This window comes from Malaclemys terrapin, chromosome 1, assembly GCF_027887155.1.
Source record: "Malaclemys terrapin pileata isolate rMalTer1 chromosome 1, rMalTer1.hap1, whole genome shotgun sequence".
NCBI lineage: Eukaryota > Metazoa > Chordata > Testudines > Emydidae > Malaclemys > Malaclemys terrapin.
In genome coordinates this window covers 240,825,343-240,851,114 of record NC_071505.1, presented here as the reverse complement: position 1 = coordinate 240,851,114, position 25,772 = coordinate 240,825,343, and the positions used below count along the sequence as shown (strand labels likewise).

Genomic DNA, 25,772 nt, shown 5'->3' with positions numbered 1-25,772 from the left:
GTTCAGCTTACTGGAAATGATCCTCAGTTAGGTTGTTTAAAACCAATGAGTGAACAAAAGCTACTTGGTTTCAAATACTATTTTATGCTTTTTTCCCTCATATATATTTCTATTTTAAGGCCACTAGTTAACAGTGTGGCCTGTATACTAGAGCCTGTATTTTCAAAAGGAAAAATAGCAAATGCTTTTGTTTAGAAAAAAGTTATTTATTAGAGATGTGCCTGTTAAAACATACATATGTTTGTTAGCAAAGATAGCGCAAAAAATGGCTGGACAGACTTGAGCCATTAGAGAATATCTGCTTTTAGGGAATAGAATAAACCATGTAATACTCTGTGATAAACTTCTCTTCATTTTGTAAGAAAAAGCTTTATCTTTAGATATAAAAAGTTGATTGAGGGCAGAAAATATACAGCAGATCATGAAATTTCAATCTTAATTCATGCATACGTGGTACTCTTTTTGCTACAAAGCACAGAATATCAGCTTATATTTTGAACTTCCTAGATTTGATTAGTGTGCATCACAAATTTATTGTTATTTAAACATGGGTGGAAGGACTTTTGCATTTCAATTTGAAGAAGATACCATGGAAGTGCCTAGCAGAGGGAGTTTTGAGTTCAGAAAACACAGCTATAGTTTCTAGACAGCACTTAACTAGAAGCAGTTTTCAATTTTTCAGCCCAGAATTATAGTGCCACAAAGCTTCTATTACAGTGATGGGAAGATCCATCCTGCCAACTGGCAGCCATAATTTTCAACCATTAAAATAATTATGCTAGCAACAGCAATGTACTTTAAAGCCAGCAGCCACATATAATCTCTGCATGTTTCAAAAATTGTAACATTGCTTTAGAAAGATCAGTTTCCTTATTATAGAACAAAAAATTATGTAAAGATTGTGACACAGAGGCTTTTTGGCAAATGGTCCCCTATTCTTTGCAAGTGACTTCTCAGACTTGACAAACTCACTACACCAAACATGTCTTGCAGGTTATTTACCCATAAAAAGTAGCATATAAGGAATCTACAGAAAGGTCATAATTTGTCAAGATTCCTAATCATTGCAAGAGATATGTATGGGTTATATTTAAGGAATAATGTAATTAAATTGAAAATATGCTTGTTAAGTATGGAGTAAAAGTCAGTCAACAGGGGATAACGTCTCAGGGCTTGTCTACACATCCACCGATGCAGCTGCGCTGCTGTAGTGCTTAGTGAAGATGCGATCTATTCCGATAGGAGAGCTGCTCCCTGTGACGTTGCAGTCTATATGATTTTATAAAAATATGATAATGAGTGAATATAATGTAACTGTAATGTGCTTCATGCAAAAGGTCTCTTGTAAGGTACACCTCTACCTCGATATAATGCTGTCCTCGGGAGCCAAAAAATCTTACCACGTTATAAGTGAAACCGCGTTATATTGAACTTGCTTTGATCCACTGGAGTGCGCAGCCCCGCCCCCGGAGCACTGCTTTACCGCATTATATCTGAATTTGTGTTATATCGGGTGGCATTATATCAAGGTAGAGGTGTATCATTACAAAGCTTATAATCTACTGAGTGTGTTCATCCTATTTCTATAAATGTATCACTCTTGTATCTAAAACTAGAAATATAATTCTGAGGGCCCACTGTAATTATGCAAAGTGTGGGCAATTAATGGTGGTTTGGAATCTTGATGGCTCCCATCAACCAGGACAACTGACTGTGGATGGCTCTGTTTGGAGGCAAGCCTTCCTGTGAGTCAGGCTGGGAGGAATGAAGGCTTGGGGTCTTACAGTGACATGTGATCATGTCACCTGAACTGGAATCCATCTTTAACCTGATGTTTTTCCAGTGAGGCGGGGTGGGAACCCAGAGGGATAAAGAATTCCCACCTTATGCAAAAGATATATAAGTGGGTGGAACAGAACAAAGGGGCAGCCATCATGAGGAATCCCCTAGCTACCACCTGAGCTGGAACAAGAGCTGTACCAGGGGAAAAGATTGTGCCCAGACTAGGAAAGTGTCCAGTCTGAGAAAAGAAACTTATTGAAACATCTCTAACGGTGAGATTTTACCTGTATTCAGTTGTATTACGGTCTTAGGTTTAGATCTGCATGTTTTGTTTTATTTTACTTGGTAATTCACTTTGTTCTGTCTGTTACTACCTGGAATCACTTAAATCCTACTTTCTGTATTTAATAAAATCACTTTTTACTTATTAATTAACCCAGAGTATGTATTAATACTGGGGGGAGGCAAACAGCTGTGCATACCTCTCTATCAGTGTTATAGAGGGCGAACAATTCATGAGTTTACCCTGTATAAGCTTTATACAGGGTAAAACGGATTTATTTGAGTTTAGACCCCATTGGGAGTTGGGCATCTGAGTGTTAAAGAAAAGAACACTTCTGTAATCTGCTTTCAGTTAAGCCTGCAGCTGTTTGGGGCAAGAAATTCAGACCTTGGGTCTGCGTTGGAGCAGACGGGCATGTCTGGCTCAGCAAGACCGGGTGCTGGGGTCCCAAGCTGGCAGGGAAAGCAGGGGCAGAAGTAGTCTTGGCACATCAGGTGGCAGCTCCCAGGGGGTTTTCTGTGATTTAACCCATCAAACTCCCATCGGCGTAGAAACTCCACCTCCTCCAGAGGTGGCAGCTGTATCAACGGGAGAAGTTGTCCCATCGACAAAGTGCTGTTTACATTAGCAGTTCAGTCAGTATAACTGCACCGCTCAGGGATGTGGAATTTCCACACCTCTGAGCAACATAGTTATATCAACATAACAAGTCTGTAGTGTGACTAAGCCTTAGTGATGGCCCATTCAAGCAAGAGGGAGTTTTCAGCACACTCTGGTTAGCCGGTGATGTAATGCAAGACTCAGTGGTCTAGCCGTGATCCATCCCTAGACTTTAAATTAGAAACTATCAGATACAACTGCAAACAACTGAAACCACGTGGAGGTAAAAAAGGAACATTACAACAGACTGTAACCTTGCCTATGAATAAAGACAAAGGACTGTTTCAGTATATCACAGGCTGGGGAAAGACACACAGTTTCTTTTTAATGAGAAGACATCTTGAGGAGCGAGTGCTCTCATGAAAATTGGATCCTGGCTCCTGTGAAGCCAGCCAGCTCTGCAATAGACTGACCTTTGAAGGGAGTAAGGGGAGAAACATACTTTATTAGAAAGGAAAGGCAACTATTGATAAGTGTAGACCCAGGGTCGCATTTTATGATTTTGTTTTATGTAGTAACCATTCGTTTCCATCACTCTCTTTTCTTTCTAGTAGAATCTCTCCCCTTTCTTACTTAAACCTTCTTTTGTTTTATCATCAGTGCTGTGTGTTATACCCAAGCGGTGGTTTAAGGTAAAACTGGTAAACTGGGGAACACTGCTCCTTTGGGGGCAGAGGATCTGGGATTTCTTTGAGTAGTGAATATCACGGGTTGGATATCATAGGGGAATGTTTCAAAGGGACTTGGGGACTGGGGTACATCTATTGTTAACTTGCTAGGCAAAGACATGGCTGATGTAGCTCAGAGGAGAGTGGTTGAGTGGCTGAAAGGCTACACAGAACTTGAGACATCCCAAAATGTAGCTGTTTTATAACACCACAGTTTAGGACTTTTACTTAAAATATTCAAGTGATAGGATTCTTGAGTTAGCATCCTGTTTCCATGTTATGCAGAAGCATTCATTTTTAACAGGATGAACTATAAAATATTTTTGTAACAAGTAAATCATCAATATAGCAAGTAACTTCCCCACAATGTTTATTGGAAAATCTTTTTAATTAAAACTATGGCCCTGATCCTGCAAACATTTACATATGCAAGTAGTCCTGCTGGTACAATTTAGGTGAATAAAAGTGATTGGTGATGTAGGGAGAGGTCTGGATTCTGCAAGTTTTATAGCTAGACTTTCTCCCAACTCTGAAATTTAAGTAAATAACTACTGCAAGCTGACAAACTTACTATGGAAAAGTAAATGGCCTTATTTCTCAGCCGTATAGTGTTTAGATGAAAAAATGCTTGTCCCACACAGACCTGAAACCATTTCCCCTCTTAATACCATTACACCAAATGGATTCTGTGTCAGCTGTATCAGACTGCTAGACAGCTGATACCTGAACTTAATAAAAAGTTTAATAAATAAAATACTAACCACTCAGGAAGTAGGTAGTTTATTAGAGTACAGTAGCCTTGCAAATACTCATGAGTGTTCCTGTTTTGTGTTTCAGGAGAGAAGACCTGAAGAAGCAAAAGAGTGCAGCAAGGATAACACTGCTACTTACTTAGGTAGTCTGAGAGCAAGTGCTGCTAACTCCTGGACACTGGAGACTTGAGAGAAGACCAACTCACTATGCGCCTGACCAAGGGAAGAATGCCCTGCTACTGGGACTGTGGAACACACTATAACTGCCTTCCAAGGACCCCTTCCCAAGCTCTGTGTTGGGGTCTCAGCACATAGTGCTACACAGATTTCAGACAGCACTTTAGCCTATAGGGCAGGCCAATGGATCTGCCATAACTGAGGCCCCAGAGCTGTCTAAGTTATTCTGGGGACCTCCCCAGCTCCCAGAACAGCCCAAGATAAGGAGCAAAAATGGCTTATAACCTCCTTAGGCTCCTCCTCCTCTGGCTGCAAGTTTGGGTTGCATTTCTTGGCGAGAACACAGCATCTCATCCATAATCTTTTTCTTTCCAGTCTTCCTCGTCTTCTTCAATTCTTGGGACTGATACGTCAATATATATTTTGAAAAATTACAATTAAGAATATTCAGCAAATCTGCTATAAAAACTAAACCAGAATGCAGCTACTAAGTAATGATACAATGTATACCAGTACCAAAATCCATTAAATAAAAATGCTCAAATCTACATAATTTGATAGAATACAACGAAGTCATGGCATCACAATGCTGCAACAGAGCCAATGTTGCATACTTTAAAAATAAATGTCTCAGCTTTGCTTCAGCATTTACAGTGGCTAGCAATAAGAAACCACTATCATGCAATAATGTTCTATTCCCTTGAAAGTATCCCTTAAATAAATGTACAGCAAACCCGGTTTAAAATAAAAGCTGTTTATAAAGTTTCCTTGTGAAAATAGGGTACTGCTGTTCCTGGATCCTCTCTCATTTTAAGAGTCCACCAGCGTTATAAAAATTATCCCACAAGTACCACAAAACATCAAAGATTGTCTGATTTATACAGTTTACCAATCGTCTGTATGGTAATGATAAAAATATTGATTTCTTCAATGCACTTTTGTAACTGAGATTCAATTACACCAGAGTCTTAAGGAACTGAAATTATTTCCTTTTATATTGGATTAACTACAGAGTCTTTTTAAAATGCAAACATCAAATCCTTCACCAGTATTAAATAACAGGGGTGCAATTAGTAACTTTAATACATAACAACTTTCTTCTTCCAGATGTTTTATAAACTAAGGCCCTAGTCCAGTGATCAGATCTATGCAGGCCAACCCCCAAATCGGTGCAAAGAGTTTCGTGACTACAATGGGGCTCTGCCTGAATAAAATGTTTGTCTGTATAGCTCTGAAGGCAAGATTGGGGCTTAGGATACATCGCCACTGTGTTTTAAAACCAAGTCTCAGAGCCCAGGTCTACAGACTCAGGCTCTTCCTAGGGCGCTAAAACCAGTAGTGTAGATGTTGTGGCCTGGGCTGGAGTTCAGGTTCTGAAGCTCAGGGAGGTGGGTGTGCTTCAGAGCCTGAGCTCCAACCCAAGCTGCAATGCCTACATAGCTATATTTAGTGCCATAGTGCAAACCCAAGTCTGTAGTGTAGACGATTTAATGTAGATGTACCCTAAGAGGCCTGGTCCAGCAGATACTATTTAGTGTAGTGCTCATCACTGAGGGCTTGGCTACACTTGCACTTTATAGTGCAATAAAGCCTCCCAGAGTGCTCTACCTTACTCCCCGTCCACACTGGCAAGGCACAGAGAGCGCTCCGACTCCCTGGCTAGAGCGATCTTGGTACTCCACCTGCCCGAGAGGATTAACAGCTGTTGCGTATTGGGGGAGATGCTGCACCTCCAGTGTAAACAAGGAGTGACATCATTACGCACTGATTGACCTCCGGAAACGCCCCATAATCCTCTGAACTGAAGTGGTCTCTCTTGTCTTTGTTGTGAACTCGGGACGCGGAAATGCCGTTTCAAAACTCCAGTTCTGAGAGCGGCTGCTTATCTGGTCCGAGAAAAAAAACCAAACAGCTACTGTTTGCTTTGAGTGAGTGAGAGAGAGGTGGGGGAGGGAGAGGGGTCTGAACTTACAAGAACTGACACTCTCAGCACCCCAAAAACCCACTCTCTCTCCCCCCACACTCCCTGTCACACTCCACCCCCCCCTTTTGAAAAGCACGTTGCAGCCTCTTGAATGCTGGGATAGCTGCCCATAATGCACCGCTCCCAATGCAGCTGTAAGTGCTACAAATGTGGCCACGCCAGTGCACTTTCAGCTCTCAGTGTGGACAGACTGCAGCGCTTTCCCTTCCACGCTCTACGAAGGCTGGTTTAACTTAAAGCGCTCTACAGCTGCAAATGTAGCCATACCCTGAGAGTAGTGTAAGTGACTTCAACCAGATTATTCACAGCAGTACTCACTGACTATTCTTCACAACTGTCAGCTATGATACAGAAGTTCCTAAACTCCCAGATCATGTGCTTGAGCCACTTACTTAGGCTATGGCTACACTGGCACCTTACAGCACTGCAACTTTCTCACTCAGGGATGTGAAAAAACACCCCCGAGTGCAGCAAGTTACAGCTCTGTAAAATGCCACTGTAAACAGTGCCCCAGCGCTGGGAGCTGCGCTCCCAGTGCTGTAAACTAATCCCCTCGTGGAGGTGGAGTACCTGCAGCGCTGGGAGAACTCTCTCCCAGCGCTGGCGCACGACAACACTCGCACTTCAAAGCGCTGCTGTGGGAGCGCTCCCGCGGCAGCACTTTGGAGTTTCAAATGTAGCCACAGCCTTAGGCACAAATACCCTATTAGTAACCCATCTATAAAATGAGGATAGAAGTACTTCCCTATCTCACAGATTATAAACGATGAGGTGCTCACATAATGCAGCAGTGAGGACCATATAAATACCCAGACAGCAGTACACCTACCAAAAGCAGTCCAGATCTCTCCCTCAGAAGCCTTCTCCTCCTCAGCAGCAATGGCTATAGTCATATAGCCAAAGGGTTCAAAGAACCCTTTGAAGAATTTCCCTGTTTTATTCATCAGCCATTTCCAATGATTATTTCCCCCTCTCATCAGTAGAGGTTTCCTCATTTGCTGATCCCACCCATTTTCAATGGATCTATACTGAATAACCACTGTATGCATATGGGCAGGAATTTTTCTGCTTAAAAATAAGAAGAGTTTAGCTCAACGGAGGAACACAAAGAATTTTATTTTTCTTTTAAGTCTTAAGTCTTTTTCTTTTAAGTCTCACGATCCCAATATGACCCTAGTACAAAGACAGAGGACTGTCTCTGCACAGTTTGAAGTGTTGCTATATCCTTGATACTCACTTTAAAAAAACACACACACACACACACACACACCAGCCCACCAACTGAGGCTGACAAACAAAAGTGCAATTATTTTAATGTTTTTTGTGTCTTTTCTTTTTAAGGTGAGGAAGGAGTCACCAGAAACTTTCCCTTCCCCCCTTTTAAAATTATTCCTATCCTGCACAAACACAGACTTTGACCTTGACTACTGTTTAATTCAGGGGTAGGCAACCTTTCAGAAGTGGTGTGTCGAGTCTTCATTTATTCACTCCAATTTAAGGTTTTGCGTGCCGGTAATACATTTTAACGTTTTTAGAAGGTCTGTTTCTATAAGTCTATATTATATAACTAAACTATTGTATGTAAACTAAACAAGGTTTTCAAAATGTTTAAGAAGCGTCATTTAAAAATTAAATTAAAATGCTGATCTTACGCCACCAGCCTGCTCAGCTCGCTGCCAGCCTGGGGTTCTGTTCACCTAGGCCGGCACTGGGCTGAGCAGGGCCTATGGCCAGGACCCCAGACCTGAGGTGTGTGTGGGGGGGGGTGTTTCAGGGGTCAGGGCAGAGGGCTGGGGAGTGTGTGTGGGGGTTCAGGGATCAGGGTAGAGGACTGGGGGTGTGGGAGGGGTGCAAGGCAGAAGGCTGTGGGGGGGGTTCAAGGGTCAGGGCAGAGGGCTGGGGGCTGTGGGGGGTGCAGGGCAGAAGGCTGGGAGTGTGGGGGCATTTAGGGCAGAGGGATGGGGCTGTGGGGGTGCAGGGCAGAGGACTGAGTGTGTGTGTGGGTTCAAGGGTCAGGTTAGAGGGCTGGGGGGTGCAGGGCAGAAGGCTGGGTGTGTGTTGGGGTGGGGGGTTTCAGGGCAGAGGTCTGGGGTGCTCGGCTCGTGGGGGTGCTCCCAGCCCCCTGCCCTGAGCGGCTCATGGCAGGGGACTGGAAGGGATATGCCCTGTTCCACCCCCTCCCCCCAGGCTCCATCCCTACCTCTCTCTGCATCCTCTATGGAGCTGTGTGCACGCTGCCGCTCTTCCCCCTCCCCCTCGCTAGGACCATCAGATGATTGGCGCAGGGAGGGAGAGGAGGCGGGGCAGGAAAACACCACGCTGGGGGAAGAAGCAGGGGAGGAGGGACACTTGGCTGCCGCAGAACCAAGCTTCTGCCTCCTGCCCCCGCAGGGGAGAGCGGTGGGCGGGGGGGCTGAGTGGGGCTGGGGGCCGGGACCGCAGGAGGGAGGTGCGTGCCACTCAGAATCGGCTCGCGTGCCATGTTTGGCACGCGTGCCGTAGGTTGCCGACCCCAGGCTTAATTGAAGGCAACTGCCTATAAACAGCTTGGATACATTACAGTTTCAGCAAAATTTGAATGACCAGAAGTCTATTTTTAAAAGATTTTTTAAAATGCATGATATGAATTATACTGTGGAAAAGCACTTCCACCGCCTCACTGGGCTCAACATTTCCCCCTCTAGCAGTGGGGGGGTCCTGGAATAAAGTAGTTCCACTCCTGATAGTTTTTATTCCTCATTCGGGTTTTATTTTTCAGTATTTTACAAGGTGGGTGTGATAAATGAAGGGGTGGAGGAGCTTACTTTTATGGACACCCAGCCAGCCAATCAGCTACAAAATCCCTGTTAGTAGCTGTTCTCTACTTGCTTTACCTGTAAAGGGTTAAAAAAGCCCATAGGTAAAAGGAAGGGAGTCGGCACCTGACTAAAAGAGCCAATGGGAGGGTTAAAACTTTTTAAAATTGTGAAAAAAAATTCCCTTCGTCTGTCTGTTGTTCTCCCGAGAGAGGGGGCGGAGCAGAAACAGGGCTGGAGCTATGCTGTAAAAAAGCTGTGGGCCAGGTATGAAAAAATCACCAGATCATACCTAGAAACTACTCATTTGAAACCCCCAGATATGTAAGTAGATCAGGAAATGTCTAGCAAGACGCGATTAGGTTTATCTCTTTATGGGTTGTGGTCTCCTTTGTGCTAACCCCAGGTGCTTTTGTTTTTTTCTTGTAACCTTCAAGCTGGACCTCAAGAGAGCTATCTTGATTCTTAATTTTGTAATTTTTTTTTTAATCTAGCAAAAAGCCTAAATTCCAGATGTATTTCCTTTCTTTTTGTTTTTAATAAAACTTACCTTTTTTTAAGAACAGTATTGGATTTTTGTGTCCTAAGAGATTTGTGCATATGTTGTTTAATTAGTTGGTGGCAACAGCTGATTTCCTTTGTTTTCTTTCTCAGCTCTTCCCCAGAGAGGGGGTGAAAGGGCTTGAGGGTACCCCACAGAAAGGAATTCCCAAGTCTGCCTTCCTGGGTCCCAAAAAGGGTTTTTTTTGCAGTTGGGTGGTAGCAGCATCTACCCATCCAAGGTCAGAGAGAAGTTGTAACCTTGGGAGTTTAATACCAGCCTGGAGTGGCCAGTATTAATTTTTAGAATCAAAGTGCCAGAGTGGGGAATCAGTCTTGACAGTGAGCCTCTGGGCAGGCCCAAGCAGTATTGAACCAAGATCATAATACAAAAAGGGAATATTTTTCCCTGCCCCCCCTCTGGGATGCTGCCTTGTTATGTGGGCTCTAGGTTGACAGTCCTTCCCCAAACAGGAAGTTAGCTTGTTGCTTCCCCTAAGGAGAGCAGCTTTTCACCCTGCTATAGCTTAGCTCTCCCTCCCTCCATCTCACCAGAAGAGAGGTTTTAAAAGGTCACAAGCAGCCCTTAATTGGACTCAGGTGTCCCTAGTTGACCTGAGTTAATCTTTTTTCAGCTAATGGGAGAAAAGAACCTTTACCATTCTAGGGCTGACATACCTGCCTTCCCCCATTCTCTTACATCTGTCCAGTCTGACTTTGTCACAATACTTATACGTTAGCAGTTCATCATCTTGTTTTCCTACAGTTTTTGAAATGTAATGTCTGTCTCATCTTATGCGCGGGTTCCGTTCCACGGTTAGCACGTAAAACGAAAACCGCATATAGCCAAAATTCCATTGAGTTCAATGGTGGGCGAAATCGCCCACACTACAGGTATAGTATTAAAATTGTTATTTTTTTGTTGTTGTTGTTGTTGTTGTTTTTTGCCGACCGCATAAAGTTGAAATCGCGCATGTTAAATGCGCGTAAGATGCGACAGACCTGTATACATCTCCCCATAGCCACAGAAACATAGGGACATTTGCAAATATCTTACAATATGCGAACACTCAGAACTTAAACATCCAGTTACAAAGCAAACAACCCTTTGAAACAAACCTCTCCAGATGATTCATCATATATAAATATCTGACTAAAATAAGGCAAGCCAAAAGTGGGCTAACAAAAAGGAAAAAACGTGAATGCAGTAGCAAAGATTTTTGAATGGCAGCTTTGACATTATCCCATTCAATCCACTTTTAACATAATTATAATACTGGCTGTACCTTGTAATAGAAAATAAACTCAATATACTTGTAAATATACAATATTTTTTTAAAAGTCTGAGTTCAATCACGTTTCAGGAATGTTTTCACAGCTGAAAATGTGTCTCTCTCTACATACTCTCTGAAATATTTAAAAGTAGCACAGGAACTCATCATAAATATATTCACTTGACAGATTACTCCAGCTCCCATGAGGTCTATTGCAAACCCCCGTTACAATATCCTTTGCTACAATACTGTCTGCATTTCTGAAGTTCAGCATTTCACAAGAGCAAGAAAGACAGCACAAATGTATTTTCCTAGAATGTAGTAACCCACCACCCAGTTTTTCCATATGTGGTTTAACTTGCACCGGGATCTTACCATCAATAATGCACCATACACAATGCCACAAAAATAAACAATATGCTAATATGAATAGCTTTTGATTCCTCAATGTAATGTAAAAATGTGAAGCCACTGAATGAAGATACATAAACTAACATATATTTAAACATACATTGATCTGTTTCTGTTTTCAGTGCCCCTTCTAATTATAAGCCATTTATGATGATGACAAATGAGGCTCTCCTTCCCTTGGATCCTGCAACGAAGTCATAAGGCTGAATTTGTTAAAATTATTTCTATGGCAAGAGTGATTAAATCCATACAGGAGTAACTTCACTGCAAGACCAGGCAGAAGGAGAAGCTGGAATGGGATGGAGAAAGATCGAATTCAAACATATCTTTAAAAAAGCAAGCACAATATACAAACAAATCTCTAGGCTTACAAAAATGCTTTGTGTGTAGGTGTTCTTATTGCAAATTCACCATAGCACAAAAGCATACTTGTGTGTACAATTCTGCTCTTCTAGTAACCTGCATCTTTTCAGATGTCATAAGGAAGACCTCTCTCCCACCAGAAACGACACGCTTATTCCACATATTTCCTCTATAAAAAAAAATTAAGAAACGTATAGCTTTAATCTGTCAGGTTTCATACGTTGCATACATGCAGCTATTTATAAAATGTTCTCCTGCAACAGGATATTTACCACAATTATAGGATTTTGTAAGCAGTGGTTGCTTTGCTCAATCAGTACTGAACTTGCAAAAAGGCAAGTCTTTCCTTACAGTATGCATAATAATCAGTCTATCTCACACAGCTCACGGGTGCCCAAAGTTTGTCCATTAGCTTATCATAGCAATCCCCACACCCAAGATGCCTTGAAAAGCATCAGGACCATTGCTATGGAACTGCTGTGATAGGTGTGGGAACTAGGGGTGCAGGGGGTGCTGCAGCACCCCGTTTTACATGGGGCCGGCAGCCAGAACCCCGAGTGCGGGGCCAGCAGCTGGGACCTGCGTAAAACATGGGGGTGCTGCAGCACCCCCCGCACCCATAGTTCCCATGCCTATGTTGTGAACTCATTAACAGTTAAATGTTTAACTGATACAATTTTAATAGTTTAAACAGTTACTTTTTTAAAACGCTATTTACATCTCTATTTTGCACTACTGTTTTTCTGTCTGCCCACTACTTGATTATCTGCTATTTTGCATTGCCCAATCTGCACCATTGCCCCACACCATTACCCAGAGTTTCTTTCCTGCTGCTTGCAGCATTTGCTTCCTGAATCTGTCCTCAAGCTTCCACTGAGGCTATTTCCCCTTCCATATGTTCCTCACCACACTTTTCCTTGGGTGAACTATAGCACCCTCTGTCCTCTTATCATACTGGCACTGGAGCCTCCTTCTCTCTCATTCTCACAAACCTTCTGTGACAGATTTGACAATAGCCTGCAATATCCCTGACTAGGGTGACCAGATGTCCCGATTTTATAGGGACGGTCCCGATATTTGGGGCTTTTTCTTATATAGGCACCTATTACCCCCACCCCTGTCCCGATTTTTTTACACTTGCTTTCTGGTCACCCTATCCCTGACAAACTTTATGGAATTAAGAGACACTTTACTGAATTAACAAAAACAATGAGGAGTCCTTGTGGCACCTTAGAGACTAACAAATTTATTTGGGCATAAGCTTTCCTTGGCCAAAACCCACTTCATCAGATGCATGGAGTGAAAAATACAGTAAGCAGTATAAATATACAGCACATGAAAAGATGGGAGTTGCCTTACCAAGTTGGGGTCAATGCTAACGAAGCCAATTCAGTTAAGGTGGAAGTGGCCTATTCTCAACAGTTGACAAGAAGGGGTGAATATCAAGAGAGGGGAAATTATTTTTGTAGTGCTAACGAGGCCAATGCAATCAAGGTGGACCTCAGCCATTTCCAACAGTTGGCAAGAAGGTGTGAGTATCAGCAAGTTAAACTTCCTCACTTAGGTTTTGGATGCTTGTTCTAAGCTGAAGCTGTGAGGAACTTGAAACCATAAAGAAAGCTTTTGGGTGGGATTTTGAAGGACTACTCCTGCCAGAGCCTGCATTAGGGATGGGATGATGACTACTAAGCTTATTAGCATGTGAGTAGGTTCTTTTACTATTTTTAGTATGTTTTCTCTGTAATGTTTTTATCTTAAGAATAAACCAGGTTTGCATAGGAAGTGCAGTATGGTACCTTGTGACTGTGGGAAATTATTATTAGTCTGTGAAAAGAAAGTAAGCAGGCCTGCTCAGCCAGAGTTTCTTGCTAGGATCTCACAGTATAGTCAGGGGACTATGCAGCCTGGAAAGACCCCAGTCAGAAGGGAGTGAGACGTGGGTCTCCACTCAAGGGAGGTGACAGCCCAGGGAGCTGAAGCCTAGAGTGGGTGCCCTGGCTGGACCACAGAGGGGAAATACACGTGCAGTTGTCCTGAACTGTGACACCTTCATCTCCACCATTTCCTCTACAACAAATTTCTCCCTGCCTCTGGCAAAAAGTATTCCAACTCAGGTCTTCACTTCTGCACACTTTGTTCCGGTCTTCACCCCCAGCTCACGGGCTCCACCCAATACTACTAACTGTCACAGTTACTGGGTGAATTGTACCCTGATCCCTCCTGGTTTCTCAAGTGCACCCACCTTGAGTCTCAGACCTCAAGCTGTCACCTGCCTCCTGGTAGAATCAGATGATTCTCCGACTCTCAGACAAGGCCTTGGACTGCAGTCCCCTGTGTATCAACCATGACTACCTCAGCAGGAGTGAGTTCTCTTCAGTGCTTGCAGTTCTGTTCTCTCTAGGAGCAAACAGCAGTATCCAGTAGCCACACAGCCTTCTTAAAGCAAAATATAATTAATTTAGAACAGGATTTCAGAGAAAACAGACCTTATAAAGACAGCAGTCCATACATATGCCATCCTCCACAGATCCCCTCTCCCTCTGTCAGCCAGTCCTCCTGACAGCCCAGGACAACTGACCTCCCCTCCTCTCTTGAGAAGGGTTTTTAACTGTTTAGTGTTCTTTGGATCTCTTTCTTCCCAGCACTGATTGAACAGCTGTGTCACTATGACCTGGGCCTGGAATTATGCCATTGTCTTGTAACTCCCCCCCCAATGTTTGCTGAGAATAACTACATCTCTACCCTGATATAACACAACCCGATATAACACGAATTCTGATATAACGTGGTAAAGCAATGCTCCGGGGGGGAACTGCACACTCTGGTGGATCAAAGCAAGTTCGATATAACGTGGTTTCACCTATAACGCGGTAAGATTTTTTTGGCTCCCGAGGACAGCGTTATATCGAGGTAGAGGTGTACTGTGTTTTTCTTTCCTTTGCGCTCCCCTTCTCCCCCAAACATCTTATTAAGCTAGAGCAATCACATGCAAACAGGGGAGTCTTATAGCCCAACATACAATGACTTCTCCTTCCTGGCCAGGTCACATGTAGTGTTCATAAAATTACTACATCTCCTCAAAGTTCTCAGATTATTACACAGCAACTCCCCATCCATTGCACCAACCATGAACACCATCCTCAGTGTCCCAGGGCATTCCCCCACTGCTCTAGGAAGCAGCCTCTGGAACTCCTGGAATTGAGGAGACTCGCAGGGGGGCGGGGGAAGGGGAACAGCCCACTCGTCATTCAGGCCTGTGTGCGCAGTACTTAAAAACTTACAGTTCTAACATGGAAAAAAAGTTAAAATGACCCTAAATCCAACATTTAAATAAAACACAACCTGCCCATTGTACCAGATCTACTTAGGACCCACCTCCCTACCTAGTTTTTTTTTTTTTTTTTTTTTTTTTTTTTTTTAAATCGACAGTCAATGTTTATTTAAGAGATATCAGTCAACGATGAAAAGCAGGAATTCCATGGACAAATTTCAGCCACCCAAATTCCAAGATTTCCTATTAAAAATTAATAAAGAGAAACCAAACATTTGACACTGAAAATGCAAAGAACATAAAATCTAACCCTGTGTAACATTTTACCAGAAACAAAAAGGAATTTACGCCACGATTTAAGCCCATTTTAGAACGATGGAGCTGTTATCAGGCACTTCTATAATGCTCAAATACACAGCATTTAAACATGTGTTAATGACACACCAAATTTCTGTTCTGAGACTACAGAAAGGATGGTCACTCTGGGCTAGTCTACACTGGCAATGCTTAAGTGCTGCCGCGGCTGCGCTTTAACATGCCTTGTGTGGTCGCGGCACAGCGCTCTTAAAAAAACCCATCTCCACGAGGGACGTGGCTCCCAGCGCTGGTGCACTGTCTACACTGGCGCTTTACAGCGCTGTAACTTGCTGCGCTCAGGGGGTGTTTTTCACACCCCTGACAGAGAAAGTTGCAGCGCTGTAAATTGCCAGCATAGACAAGACCTTTGTTTCAAAACATTTTGTCACTGCACAGGCGATCATTTGTCTGGTATCATTTATCTCCCAATGTTCTCCAGCTGATGAAAAAAAATGAAGTAACTGTGGTGCGTAACAGGCTCTAGAGTTAACTAAGACCAGCTGGACAATCTCTTCATGGAGAGTCTTGTACAGCCAATTAAAAATTGCACAGTATTTTCAAGATGTTTCAAACCTTTGGCTAGCAGTGGAGCTGAATTGGAGGATTAATTTTCTGATTATATGCAGAAAACACATTAATGGCAATGCGTGTTATGCACAGGCATTGAGGGCAGAATACATCCATGAAGAAACTCCAAATGAGAAACGGTTATTGCCAACTCTTGTGGTTTTGCCATGATAAGTGTTACAATATTTGGTGTTTTTCCTGCCCAGCTTCTGGAATAAATTATTGCATGAGAATCTCAGCTTTCAGTTAAAAAGGGAGTTACTAGCCTACGTGGCTGTGAAAAAAGACATGAAAACTTGACGCAAATACACTGTAAAGACTCCAAAACAAGGAGGCAAATAAAAAGAATCCGAAGTGTATTTAAAAAAATAATCCTGTTATTGTTAAACTAAACTCATAATTGCTTTCGTGTCAGCAATACTGGAAAGCAACTCCCTATGTCTCCCAGGTTTTCAGTGCTCTTGCCAGACAGCAAAAATATCTGATTTTAAAATGGCAGAAACTTCTAAAACAAAGTGAAGTTAGTAGTTTACCTTCCTGCACTCTTAAGTCTAGAAACATGAGAAATGCTACACCAGATCAAATCAATGGTAAATCGAATAGTCTAGTGCCTGGTCACTGAAAGAGCTTCAGAGAAAAGAACAAGAAACTCCATAAACAGACAATGATAATCTCTCCATAGTAAAAGTTGCTGCTTAATCTCAGGCTTGTTTTATGCCTTGAATTTTAAAAGTTATATGCCATATATTAGGGTTACCATTCGTCCGGATTTACCCGGACATGTCCTCCTTTTCGCGCTAAAAATAGCGTCTGGGGGGAATTTGTAAAGCACTCACAATGTCTGGGATTTCCCCCTCCCCTGGCAGAGTGAGTGGCTGGGAGGGCTGCAGAAAAATCCCAGGCTGGACTCCGGAGCAGCTGTAGAGGAGCTGGAGCCGCCCTGCATTCTGAGTTGGCCTCTCCTGCAACCCGGTCCAGCAGCACTGTGCAGGGCCAGGGACCGGGTTTTGTTGTGCAGGGCCAGGGACCGGGTTTTGTTGTGCTGGGAAGCACAGCCACGTGTCGGGCTCGGCTGGCACAGAGCCCAACACCCTGTTCTGAGCAGCAGGGTAAGGGGGACCGGGGGCAGGAAGGTTCTGGAGGGGGCAGTCAAGAAACGGGGGGGGGGGCGGAGAAAGTTTTGGGCAGTCAGGGTACAGGTAGGGGGTAGGGTCCTGGGGGGCAGTTGGGGGGGGGTCTTAGGAGGGGGCAGTTAGGGGACAAGGAACAGGGAGGCTTAGGGGTGGGGTTCTGGAGGGCAGTTAGGAGCAGGGGTCCCAGGAAGGGGCAGTCAGGGGACAAGGAGCAGGGGGGTGGGGAGCTGGGAGTTCTGGGGGGGGGCTGTCAGGGGGCAGGAGTGGGGAGAGGGATCGGAGCAGTCAGGGGACAGGGAGCAGAGAGGTTTAGATGGGTTGGGAGTTCTGGGGGGGGGCTGTCAGGGGGCAGGAGTGGGGAGAGGGATCGGAGCAGTCAGGGGACAGGGAGCAGAGAGGTTTAGATGGGTTGGGAGTTCTGGGGGGGGCTGTCAAGGGGGCAGGAGTGGGGAGAGGGATCGGAGCAGTCAGGGGACAGGGAGCAGAGAGGTTTAGATGGGTTGGGAGTTCTGGGGGGGGCTGTCAGGGGGCAGGAGTGCGGAGAGGGATCGGAGCAGTCAGGGGACAGGGAGCAGAGGGGTTTAGATGGGTTGGGAGTTCGGGGGGGGGCTGTCAGGGGGTGGGGAGTGGTTGGATGGGGCGTGGGAGTCCCAGGGGTCTGTCTGGGGGTGGGGGTGTGGATAAGGGTTGGGGCAGTCAGGGGACAAGAGGCAGGGAGGCTTAGATAGGGAGTGGAGTCCTGGGGGGCAGTTAGGGGCAGGGGTCCCAGGAGGGGGCAGTCAGGGGACAAGGAACGGGGGGAGGGTTGGGGGTTCTGGGGGGGCGGGAAGTGGGAGGGGCAGGGGCGGGGCTAGGGCGGGGCTCCTCCCGTCCTCTTTTTTGCTTGCTGAAATATGGTAACCCTACCATATATATATAGTGTCAGTTGTCTGATTCTTCAATCTCTAGATTGTGTATGTAATAACAGATAGTAGATAATGTTTTTACCACTCAGCTCATAGAGAGCTGCTCTTAACAAAACATAACAGATCAGAGCCTTCTTTTGATTTGGCCTTTCATCAGAACTTGTCATGGTGGACAGGCCCTAAAGATGAACCACTTCCTCCACTAAGAAAAGCCCTGTTTTTAACTTTGACAATATTAACAGTATTTAACATATCCTGGTATGGACAAAGAATAATGCAGGCTGCATTACAGTGGGTGGGGAGTCTTAAAATGATAATTTGGAACAGAACAAAAATGCAGAGGAATCAGAATTTCCAGAATGACACACACAGCGTGAAACCACAACAGAAAACACTAAAAAGCTTGCCTTAAGTGCTTCGCCATAAATATTTTACTACAACTTGGAAAAAAAAAAAATTTGTTAACCATTCAAGCTTTGCAGAGTATATTGTGTGTCTTTAAATGATTATCTGCAGTAAGCATTTGGAGACAGTTCTGAGAAAAAAGAATCTGTGGGTTACAGTATGATTTCATTCCAGTACTATATACAGCTTCTGATTTACGGAGGCCCTAAACACTGCATGCACAATAGTCACTAATGCTATAAGAGCCCAGAAGTCTGCAGCTTTATCATCCACTCTAATATACAGAATAAAAGTTAAAAAGGCAGTGGTCTAGACTGATTTTTCAAACTTATTAAAATGCTCTGGATATAGATCCATTTTCTTTGCTCAATATTTTACTTGTATGTTTGCCTGTAAATATCACTGAGAAAAAATTTTTTGAATTGGGCACTATAAGCACAAGGTAAATTGACTGAAAAATCATATTTTCAGTAAGCAGTTGTGAAATGCTAGCTTGCAATTTACTGCAATAGTCCCAGCAGAAACTCCTACTCTGCCAATAACAGTACACCAGGATGACTATTTTTAATTTTACATAAGCATAAGAACACCTTTGTCAAAAATCTGTACAAAATCAGTTACCTAGTTCTTTCTACAGACACACGACTTAGCTCTCCATCTGAAGTGCTGGCATAAAATTCAAGGTTCTTTTGATCCAGATTATATATAATACAAGTACATTTAAAAAACAAAAAAAGCACTACTGTACTTTGATTTGTGACCACCACAAGCAAGAAATGGCCACTATTAACCTAGAATGAAAATCACTACAGTATTGTCGCGGTTACCAAGCGAACAGCACCTCTGACCCCTCTTTGAGTTGGTCTCTTTGGCATAGAATCCTGTGACTCTTCCACTCTCAAAGTGAGCCCTGGGTTGCAGTCCCCTGTGTATCGACCACAGTTTACTTCAGCAAGTCTGACATATGTCCATACCCTGCAATTCTGTTCCCTCCAGGATAATGTCGGGGTAATCAGTGACTAAACAGTTTCCTTAAAGCACAGTATCATTTATTTAGAACATTTCAGAGAAAATAGATCTTAAAAGCAATAAAACACCTGATAAGCAGACATGCATGTAGGTTGTCTAACCATCTTCCACATGGACACCCTGGAAGGACTAATTCCCTATATACTCTTTGTTAGAGCCTAACTGTCGGCCTGTCAGAGTTCACTGACACACTCTTGGCAACTTATGGAAATTCCCTCCCCACACATACATTTTCCCAAGGAATAAATACAAGTTTAACTGTGTATAACCCTTTGATCTAGCAACTCCGCACTCTGGCAAAACAGTTTACAACAGGAGACAGGGTCTTTGAAGCCTGCTCCATTGTTTTTCAAGCATATACCTAGATTATTTTTCTGGGAAGTCACTGTGCCGCTTCCCTGTTTGTTCTTCTCACTGCCCCTATCAAATTAGATCAAATACTTTCATAAAGGAAATCCTGATAACCCTCCACAGTTAGACAGAAACTTTTCCTTACTGACCAGATCACTTACAATATTCACACCATTACAACATATCATTTTCATAGATTGGTATGTGGCAGCTCCACAACCCTCACAGTTACTGATGCCAGAAAGACATCCTCTCAAAATGCTACTGTAGCAGATAATGGTTTCTTCTTTTCAATATTCTACTTTTAAGGGGAGAAAGCCACAAACAAGGGGACAATTCAGGTGATCAGTCACTTCTGGATTACTGGTTCATAGTCAAAGCATGTTAGTAGTGACTATGGGTATGTCTTCACTAGCGCTGCCATGTGGCTATGTGGTGCGGCACCAGCACTGGGAGAGAGCTTTCCCAGCACTGTAAAGAAAACCACCTCCACAAGGGGAATAGCTCCCAGTGCTGGTACACTGTCTACATTGCCACTTTACAGTGCTGAAACTTGCAGCGCTCGGGGGCAGCGGGGTTTCCACACCCCTGAGCGAGACAGTTGCAGCGTTGTAAAGTGGCAGTGTAGACAAGGCCTAAGTGCCAGATTCAGACGCTCTCCTTCAGTTACAGGAGGGATTCACTCCAAGGAAGGGCAGGCCTGGCAATTTCTACCAGTGAAGAACTGCTAGAGTTGCAGTCAGTGCCCTACAGGAGCCCTGCTAGGAGAAGCTGCCATGGGGATGTACTAAATCAGCACATCCCCTGGCCACACCACCTTTTTGCCCACCACCATCCACTTCTTGTGCTGCACCAGCTACCCATATATCCCAGAGGGACACAATTTGTTTGTTTTGCACTGCAGAAATTTCCTCCCAGATGACTTATGAGATGCCAAGAATTGCGGACTTCTACAGGAGCATTTTATCTAGTTCATTTCAGCAAGTTTCTGCAAGTGCGGACTCCAAGCTGAGTTTGCCTCAAAATTCATTACTGCTCTCTGGGTGTTTGGCAACCTAGTTGATTGTCTCAGTACATCTCCCGATTAATGTGTCAGAGCAGCATTTAGTGGCTGTCTCAGCAGAAAAGATGCCAAGGACTTAATTGTTCTATGACCTGAAGAGGCAGTCCCTCCACATCAGAGCTAAGGCACATTAGCAGGACACAGCAGTGTGCATTCCTACTGCCTGCGCTTGTATCTATTTTGTGTATAAAGAGAGAACCTCCATTTCAAGTACTGTCAGTCTGGCATCTTTCAGAAACAATCACTGGCTAGAATGCTCTTGTACCCCATTAAATTAAAATTTTATTTTTGTTTGTTATAAATAAAAGTTAACACTAGTGAAGTCAAACAACTGAGCCAAAGTACGTCTTTGTTTTCTTAGAGACAAGGTTTGGTAATCAATAGCTGAGGACGAAGTAGTGGGATTGGGAGAAGGAAAAAAAAAAAAAAAGACAGGATAGCCTTTAGTTGGTTTACAGTTTTCAAGTTAGCTGTTCTAAACATTTCCAGCATCCATTAAATTGCCGGCATTCTAGGTCTCAGCGAACTGGGGACTACATACTGTATTCGTTATTTCTGTCTGCCACAGAAAGATTGTGACATATTAGCATAAGACTTATAAAATTCTTTAATTTGGAACATATATGTTTCCAAGAAACATTTACAGCGGGTGAAGCTTTACAATGCTGTGTAATTAGTGAAACAGTTCATTATTCTTTATTAGTTTTTCATACTCCTCCACATTAACTCTTACTCAATGCATGACTCTACACTAATTGCAAAATCTACACAGAAAATCATAGTCCCATAACATGAACCTCCACCTGGGGTTGTTTAATTATTGTCCTGTATCATTAAAATTATAAGCTCCTTGGGGCAGAGAGAAATGTCTTCTGTTATATACAGCATTGACACATTCCCATGCTCAACAAATGATGATCATTTTCTTTGACATTTACTGTTTGTCAAACAGTCATGCTCCTGTTTCTTGTGTGAATTAAGTCATAAAGTAGGGTTGAGCATTTGACCGGTCCAAAAATCATAGGTCAACTGACTGGTCAAATAGCATCAAATAAAATGTCAAAAATGGTCAAATATTTTAAAGCACTAAATTTATTAGAACAATTACAACAGTAACAAAAAAAAGTAAGAATCTGTGGGCTCCGAAAGGCTTAGATATTTGTACCTAATTATAAAGAACAAGTTACATAACTGAGTTATTTTAACTCAGAAAAATGCAAAACACAATGAAATGAAGAAAGAAAGACCATAATGCAATTTAAAAAGTTGGCCACCGCCTCATAAAGAGCATTCTTGCTGGAATATGTGACAATGTCGGACTGTGGTTAAATAATAGCCTGTCAATTGACCAGTTTGCCAAGCCTAGTCATAACATTAAATCCCTTATATCCGAAGCAAGGAACATCTATGCTGTTACACTAGTTATTTTAGGTCCTCACTACAATTCTAGATACCACAGTACAGAGAAGCTGCATGGTGAAAGACAAAAAGTCTATCTAAAAATTAAATGCTCAAGCAAAGGGAGAAGGAATTAAAATGACAAAGCACACTTTTTTTTTTTTTTTGGTAGAATGGTCTCTAAGTTCACCTCAATGTGGACACCCCGCTCACCATACAAAGGTATTTAACTAGATGTAAAATGTGACATTTTAACTGCAGGGTTCAAATGATAAACAGTTCTTCTATGTTCTCCTTCCACACATTTACTAGTTTTATTTTAGTAAGAATTAACTGTGCTCTCTCAATTTCTGCTCTGAGCATCATTACATGTGTCTGTTGTCACAGGCAGTGCAAGTCACAATTGTGAAGATGTACGCAAAGGATAGAAACACTTTTGAATCACTCAAATGTTTACATAAAATGTTATTCTGCTTACATCAATTGTTTAGACTGCGTTAGCATTTAAATACATGAAAGAACTTGAGGAAAAAATACAATGCTTTAAAAAATAATCACCAAAACCAAAATCCCTGTACTAAGAGCTTTAACTGTAAATAAAATGAAACATACAGCCTCATTATCCCTTCCTCCAGATGAGCAGAGTGGACAAGAACCTGGTGCATCTGGGTCAGGGAGTGCAAAAGCACCAAATGCTACCTTCTTGGCTTCATTCTGTCCTTTCAAGCCAGCTGGAGGTGTCATGCTGGATTTGGTCATTAGTGAGTTGGAGGAGGCTTGGGGAAAAGTGCATTTACTCACCTTTCCCCTCCCTCCCAACCACCCAATATTTCCACACAGTCTAAATTTCCCCACCACCACTAATCTAAACTAGCCTGATGGTGGTTTCCAGGAGCAGCTGCTCTAGAAGAGTCCCTGGCAAGATGAACTTTGCAGAAGTCAAGCTGTTCAGGAGTGTGAGGCTGGGAGCTAGTACTGATACACAGGACCTTTGGATCTCAAGGGCCAAACTTTCTGCTTCTTTCACGAGGAACGGCTTGTTTCACTGCAGTGTTAACTCAAGGTACAATTTGAGTGTTACCCCTAACAAAGCTCCTGTCTACACACAAAAATGTATAGCTTGAGTTCTTTAAACTTGAGATAACCAGCCTGTCAGGAGCATTGGTGCTGCCAACGCTTGAGCTAGTAATGCAGTGGGGGTGCAGCTACAGACTAGAAACTTGAGTTAGCATAACTTATCAGCCACTAATCCAGTCCCTCTGTGCAGCTTCAGTACTGCTTTGCAGGGTAGCTGCTCTCATTTGAGGTAGGCTAACTCAAACAGAGTAAGGCTATGTGCACCCTATGGACTTCTGCTGGCACAGCTACATCTGTCAGGGGGGTATAGATCCCTGACCAACATAGCTGGGCTGGCCCAAGTCCCTAGTGCAGATGCAGTGCTTTTGCCACTAGTGGGGGGTGGCTTTAGTTTAGTAGATGGGTACAAAACACAGCTTTACTGATATTGCTGCATCCAGCATGCTTTGCCAGTATTTCTATGCTGCTGAAGCATTCCTGGGGCAGACACAGGAGTTTCAATGGAGACACGTCCTTGGTGTATGATTGGGGGGTGGGGAGGAGAGAACGGGGGATACCACACCCACTGCCCCAACACAAAAAATTCCTAGAAAACTCTACAAGTACAAGCTGGAAGGAAATTCCTGCTAGCCCCTGGTGAGCGCCGGATCACTGTGAAAGCATGAATGAGAACTGCAGGTGCTGTTACCTCAGAACGGGAGCCTGGGAGGGACTACTGACAAAAAACTAACCCACGCCTGGGTGTGGCTGCAAAAACCCGCAGGCTTTGTAAACCGCAGATCACACCCTGCAGCAGGAGGAACACCCCGAGCGGGTCACACGCTGCATCTGGGAATCTGAGTCACACCCCACCCCTGCCTAAAATCTTCTAACCCGGGCCCCGCTGAACAGGGATGCAGAAGCAGCCCCCAGCGTTCAACAGCCGGCGCTTTGTCACTCCCACTTTACTAACAAGCCCCCAGAAGCAGCCACCTGGTAGTGACCCCACTGCTCTGCCTAATAATCAAGGTCTCTGCAGTCCGCCCAGAACTAGCTACTTCCTTCCCTGCCCCGTTCCGCCGGGGTGCGCGGCCCCTGCCCGCATGACCCAGCTGGGGGAGCGCCGCTCTCCTCCCAAAGACCCCCATAAACGCGCACACGCCCCAGCCTGGCCGCCGCCGGCTGCGGAGCGGTGAAGCGCATCCCCAGGGCTTGGGGTGCCACTGCAGCACCTCCCGCACCCAGGGAGGTTGCGGGGAAGTTTCAGGGCGGGCTCCTACTCAGCGCCCTGACCGCACACGCAAGCCCCGGGAGGACAGGGGAGGCCGGGGACCGAGCACCGCCCTGCAAGGAGGGGGAGCTGCAGAGCCCCCGGCGCAGCCCGGCCCGGGAGGGATGAATGGGGCCGGGTGGGCTGGCGCTGCTGACGGGCTCTTACCTGTTGGTCATTCCCGCCGCGACCCCCAACATCCCGGCAGCCGGGAGCTGCCTCCCGCCAGACAACTTCGCGCCCTGCTCCGGGCAAGTTCCGCGCCGCAGCGAGGAGGCGCCGCAGGAGGAGCAGGAAGGCGGAGCGGGGCTCGGACAGGCAGCAATGGCGCGGCGCGTCCCGGCCAGCTGCCTGCAGCGCTGCTGCTCCGCCGCTAGGGAGGGGAGCGCGGCCGCGCCGCCCCCTCCCACTTTCCCCGCCCGGCCAAGCTGAGCCGCTGCCGGGCTTGCTGCTGGCCGGGGCGCTCTCCCGCCTTAGCAGCGGGGTGGGTGTTGCAGCCCGGCCACGGGCGGCTGCTGCTGTCCCCTGGGTACATGATTACACGCGGCTCGCCTTGCTCCAGCCGGACACCGCCTCCCTGGCCCCGCGAGCCGCTGACACCTCCCCCGGCCGCGGGGCGCGCACACTGCGGGGCTGGCCCCAGGGCTTTAGGCGCGCTAGCTACTTGCGCTGGGGTAGCGGCTGGCGGCAGCTCGCAGCGGCCCATTGGGGTAGGTGCTGTGCGAAGGCGAGACAGAGATGGGCCCTTTCCCGCGGCGCTGAACCAGCCCTTACTTTGGCTGGCCTCGGGGCTGGAGCAAAGCAGCATTTGCCACCCTCCTTCCTGTCCCCCTCCCTGCCACGCTCAGCCCGCCCGCAGGAGCCTTTTGAAGACAGGCTTGACTGACACGCGGTGAGCTGGCAGCGCCGAACTCACGCGGAGTTTTGGCACTGCTGTAAATGGCAGTAGGCGCAGCCACCTTAGCCTGTTGTAGGGCTGGTCTTTGCTTAAACTTCTCCAAACTTTTAAATGGTCCGTGCAAGGGACGGAACAGAAAAGAGAATGAGACTGGAAGAAGATGGGAGAAAGCCATCATGTTCCCTACTTTGGCAGATGACATAGTTTCCACTGAAATCATCTCCTGAGGGCTGTTTTTAAAAGCCACACTAGTCTGCTATTCAGTTAATACATGTTCTCACTGAATTTAAGAGCATACTTGAGTAAAGGTTCAATGGTTGCAGTTTATTTTCCTGACTCATGAGTGTTTTTCCAAGAGACAGCGATGGCCTGCAGCTTCC

General features: G+C 44.8%; 1 protein-coding gene across 1 annotated transcript in view; it reads right to left on the bottom strand.

Moving 5' to 3' along the window:
• LIMS1 (LIM zinc finger domain containing 1) overlaps nucleotides 1–24,864 on the bottom strand; it is a 143,522-nt gene extending 118,658 nt beyond the window's left edge. Inside the window, exon 1 of the mRNA XM_054010622.1 lies at nucleotides 24,663–24,864. Within this exon, the coding sequence (XP_053866597.1) occupies nucleotides 24,663–24,694 (32 nt within the window). The 5' untranslated portion in view covers nucleotides 24,695–24,864. The remainder of the gene's footprint in view (nucleotides 1–24,662) is intronic.
• Nucleotides 24,865–25,772: the final 908 nt, after the last annotated feature.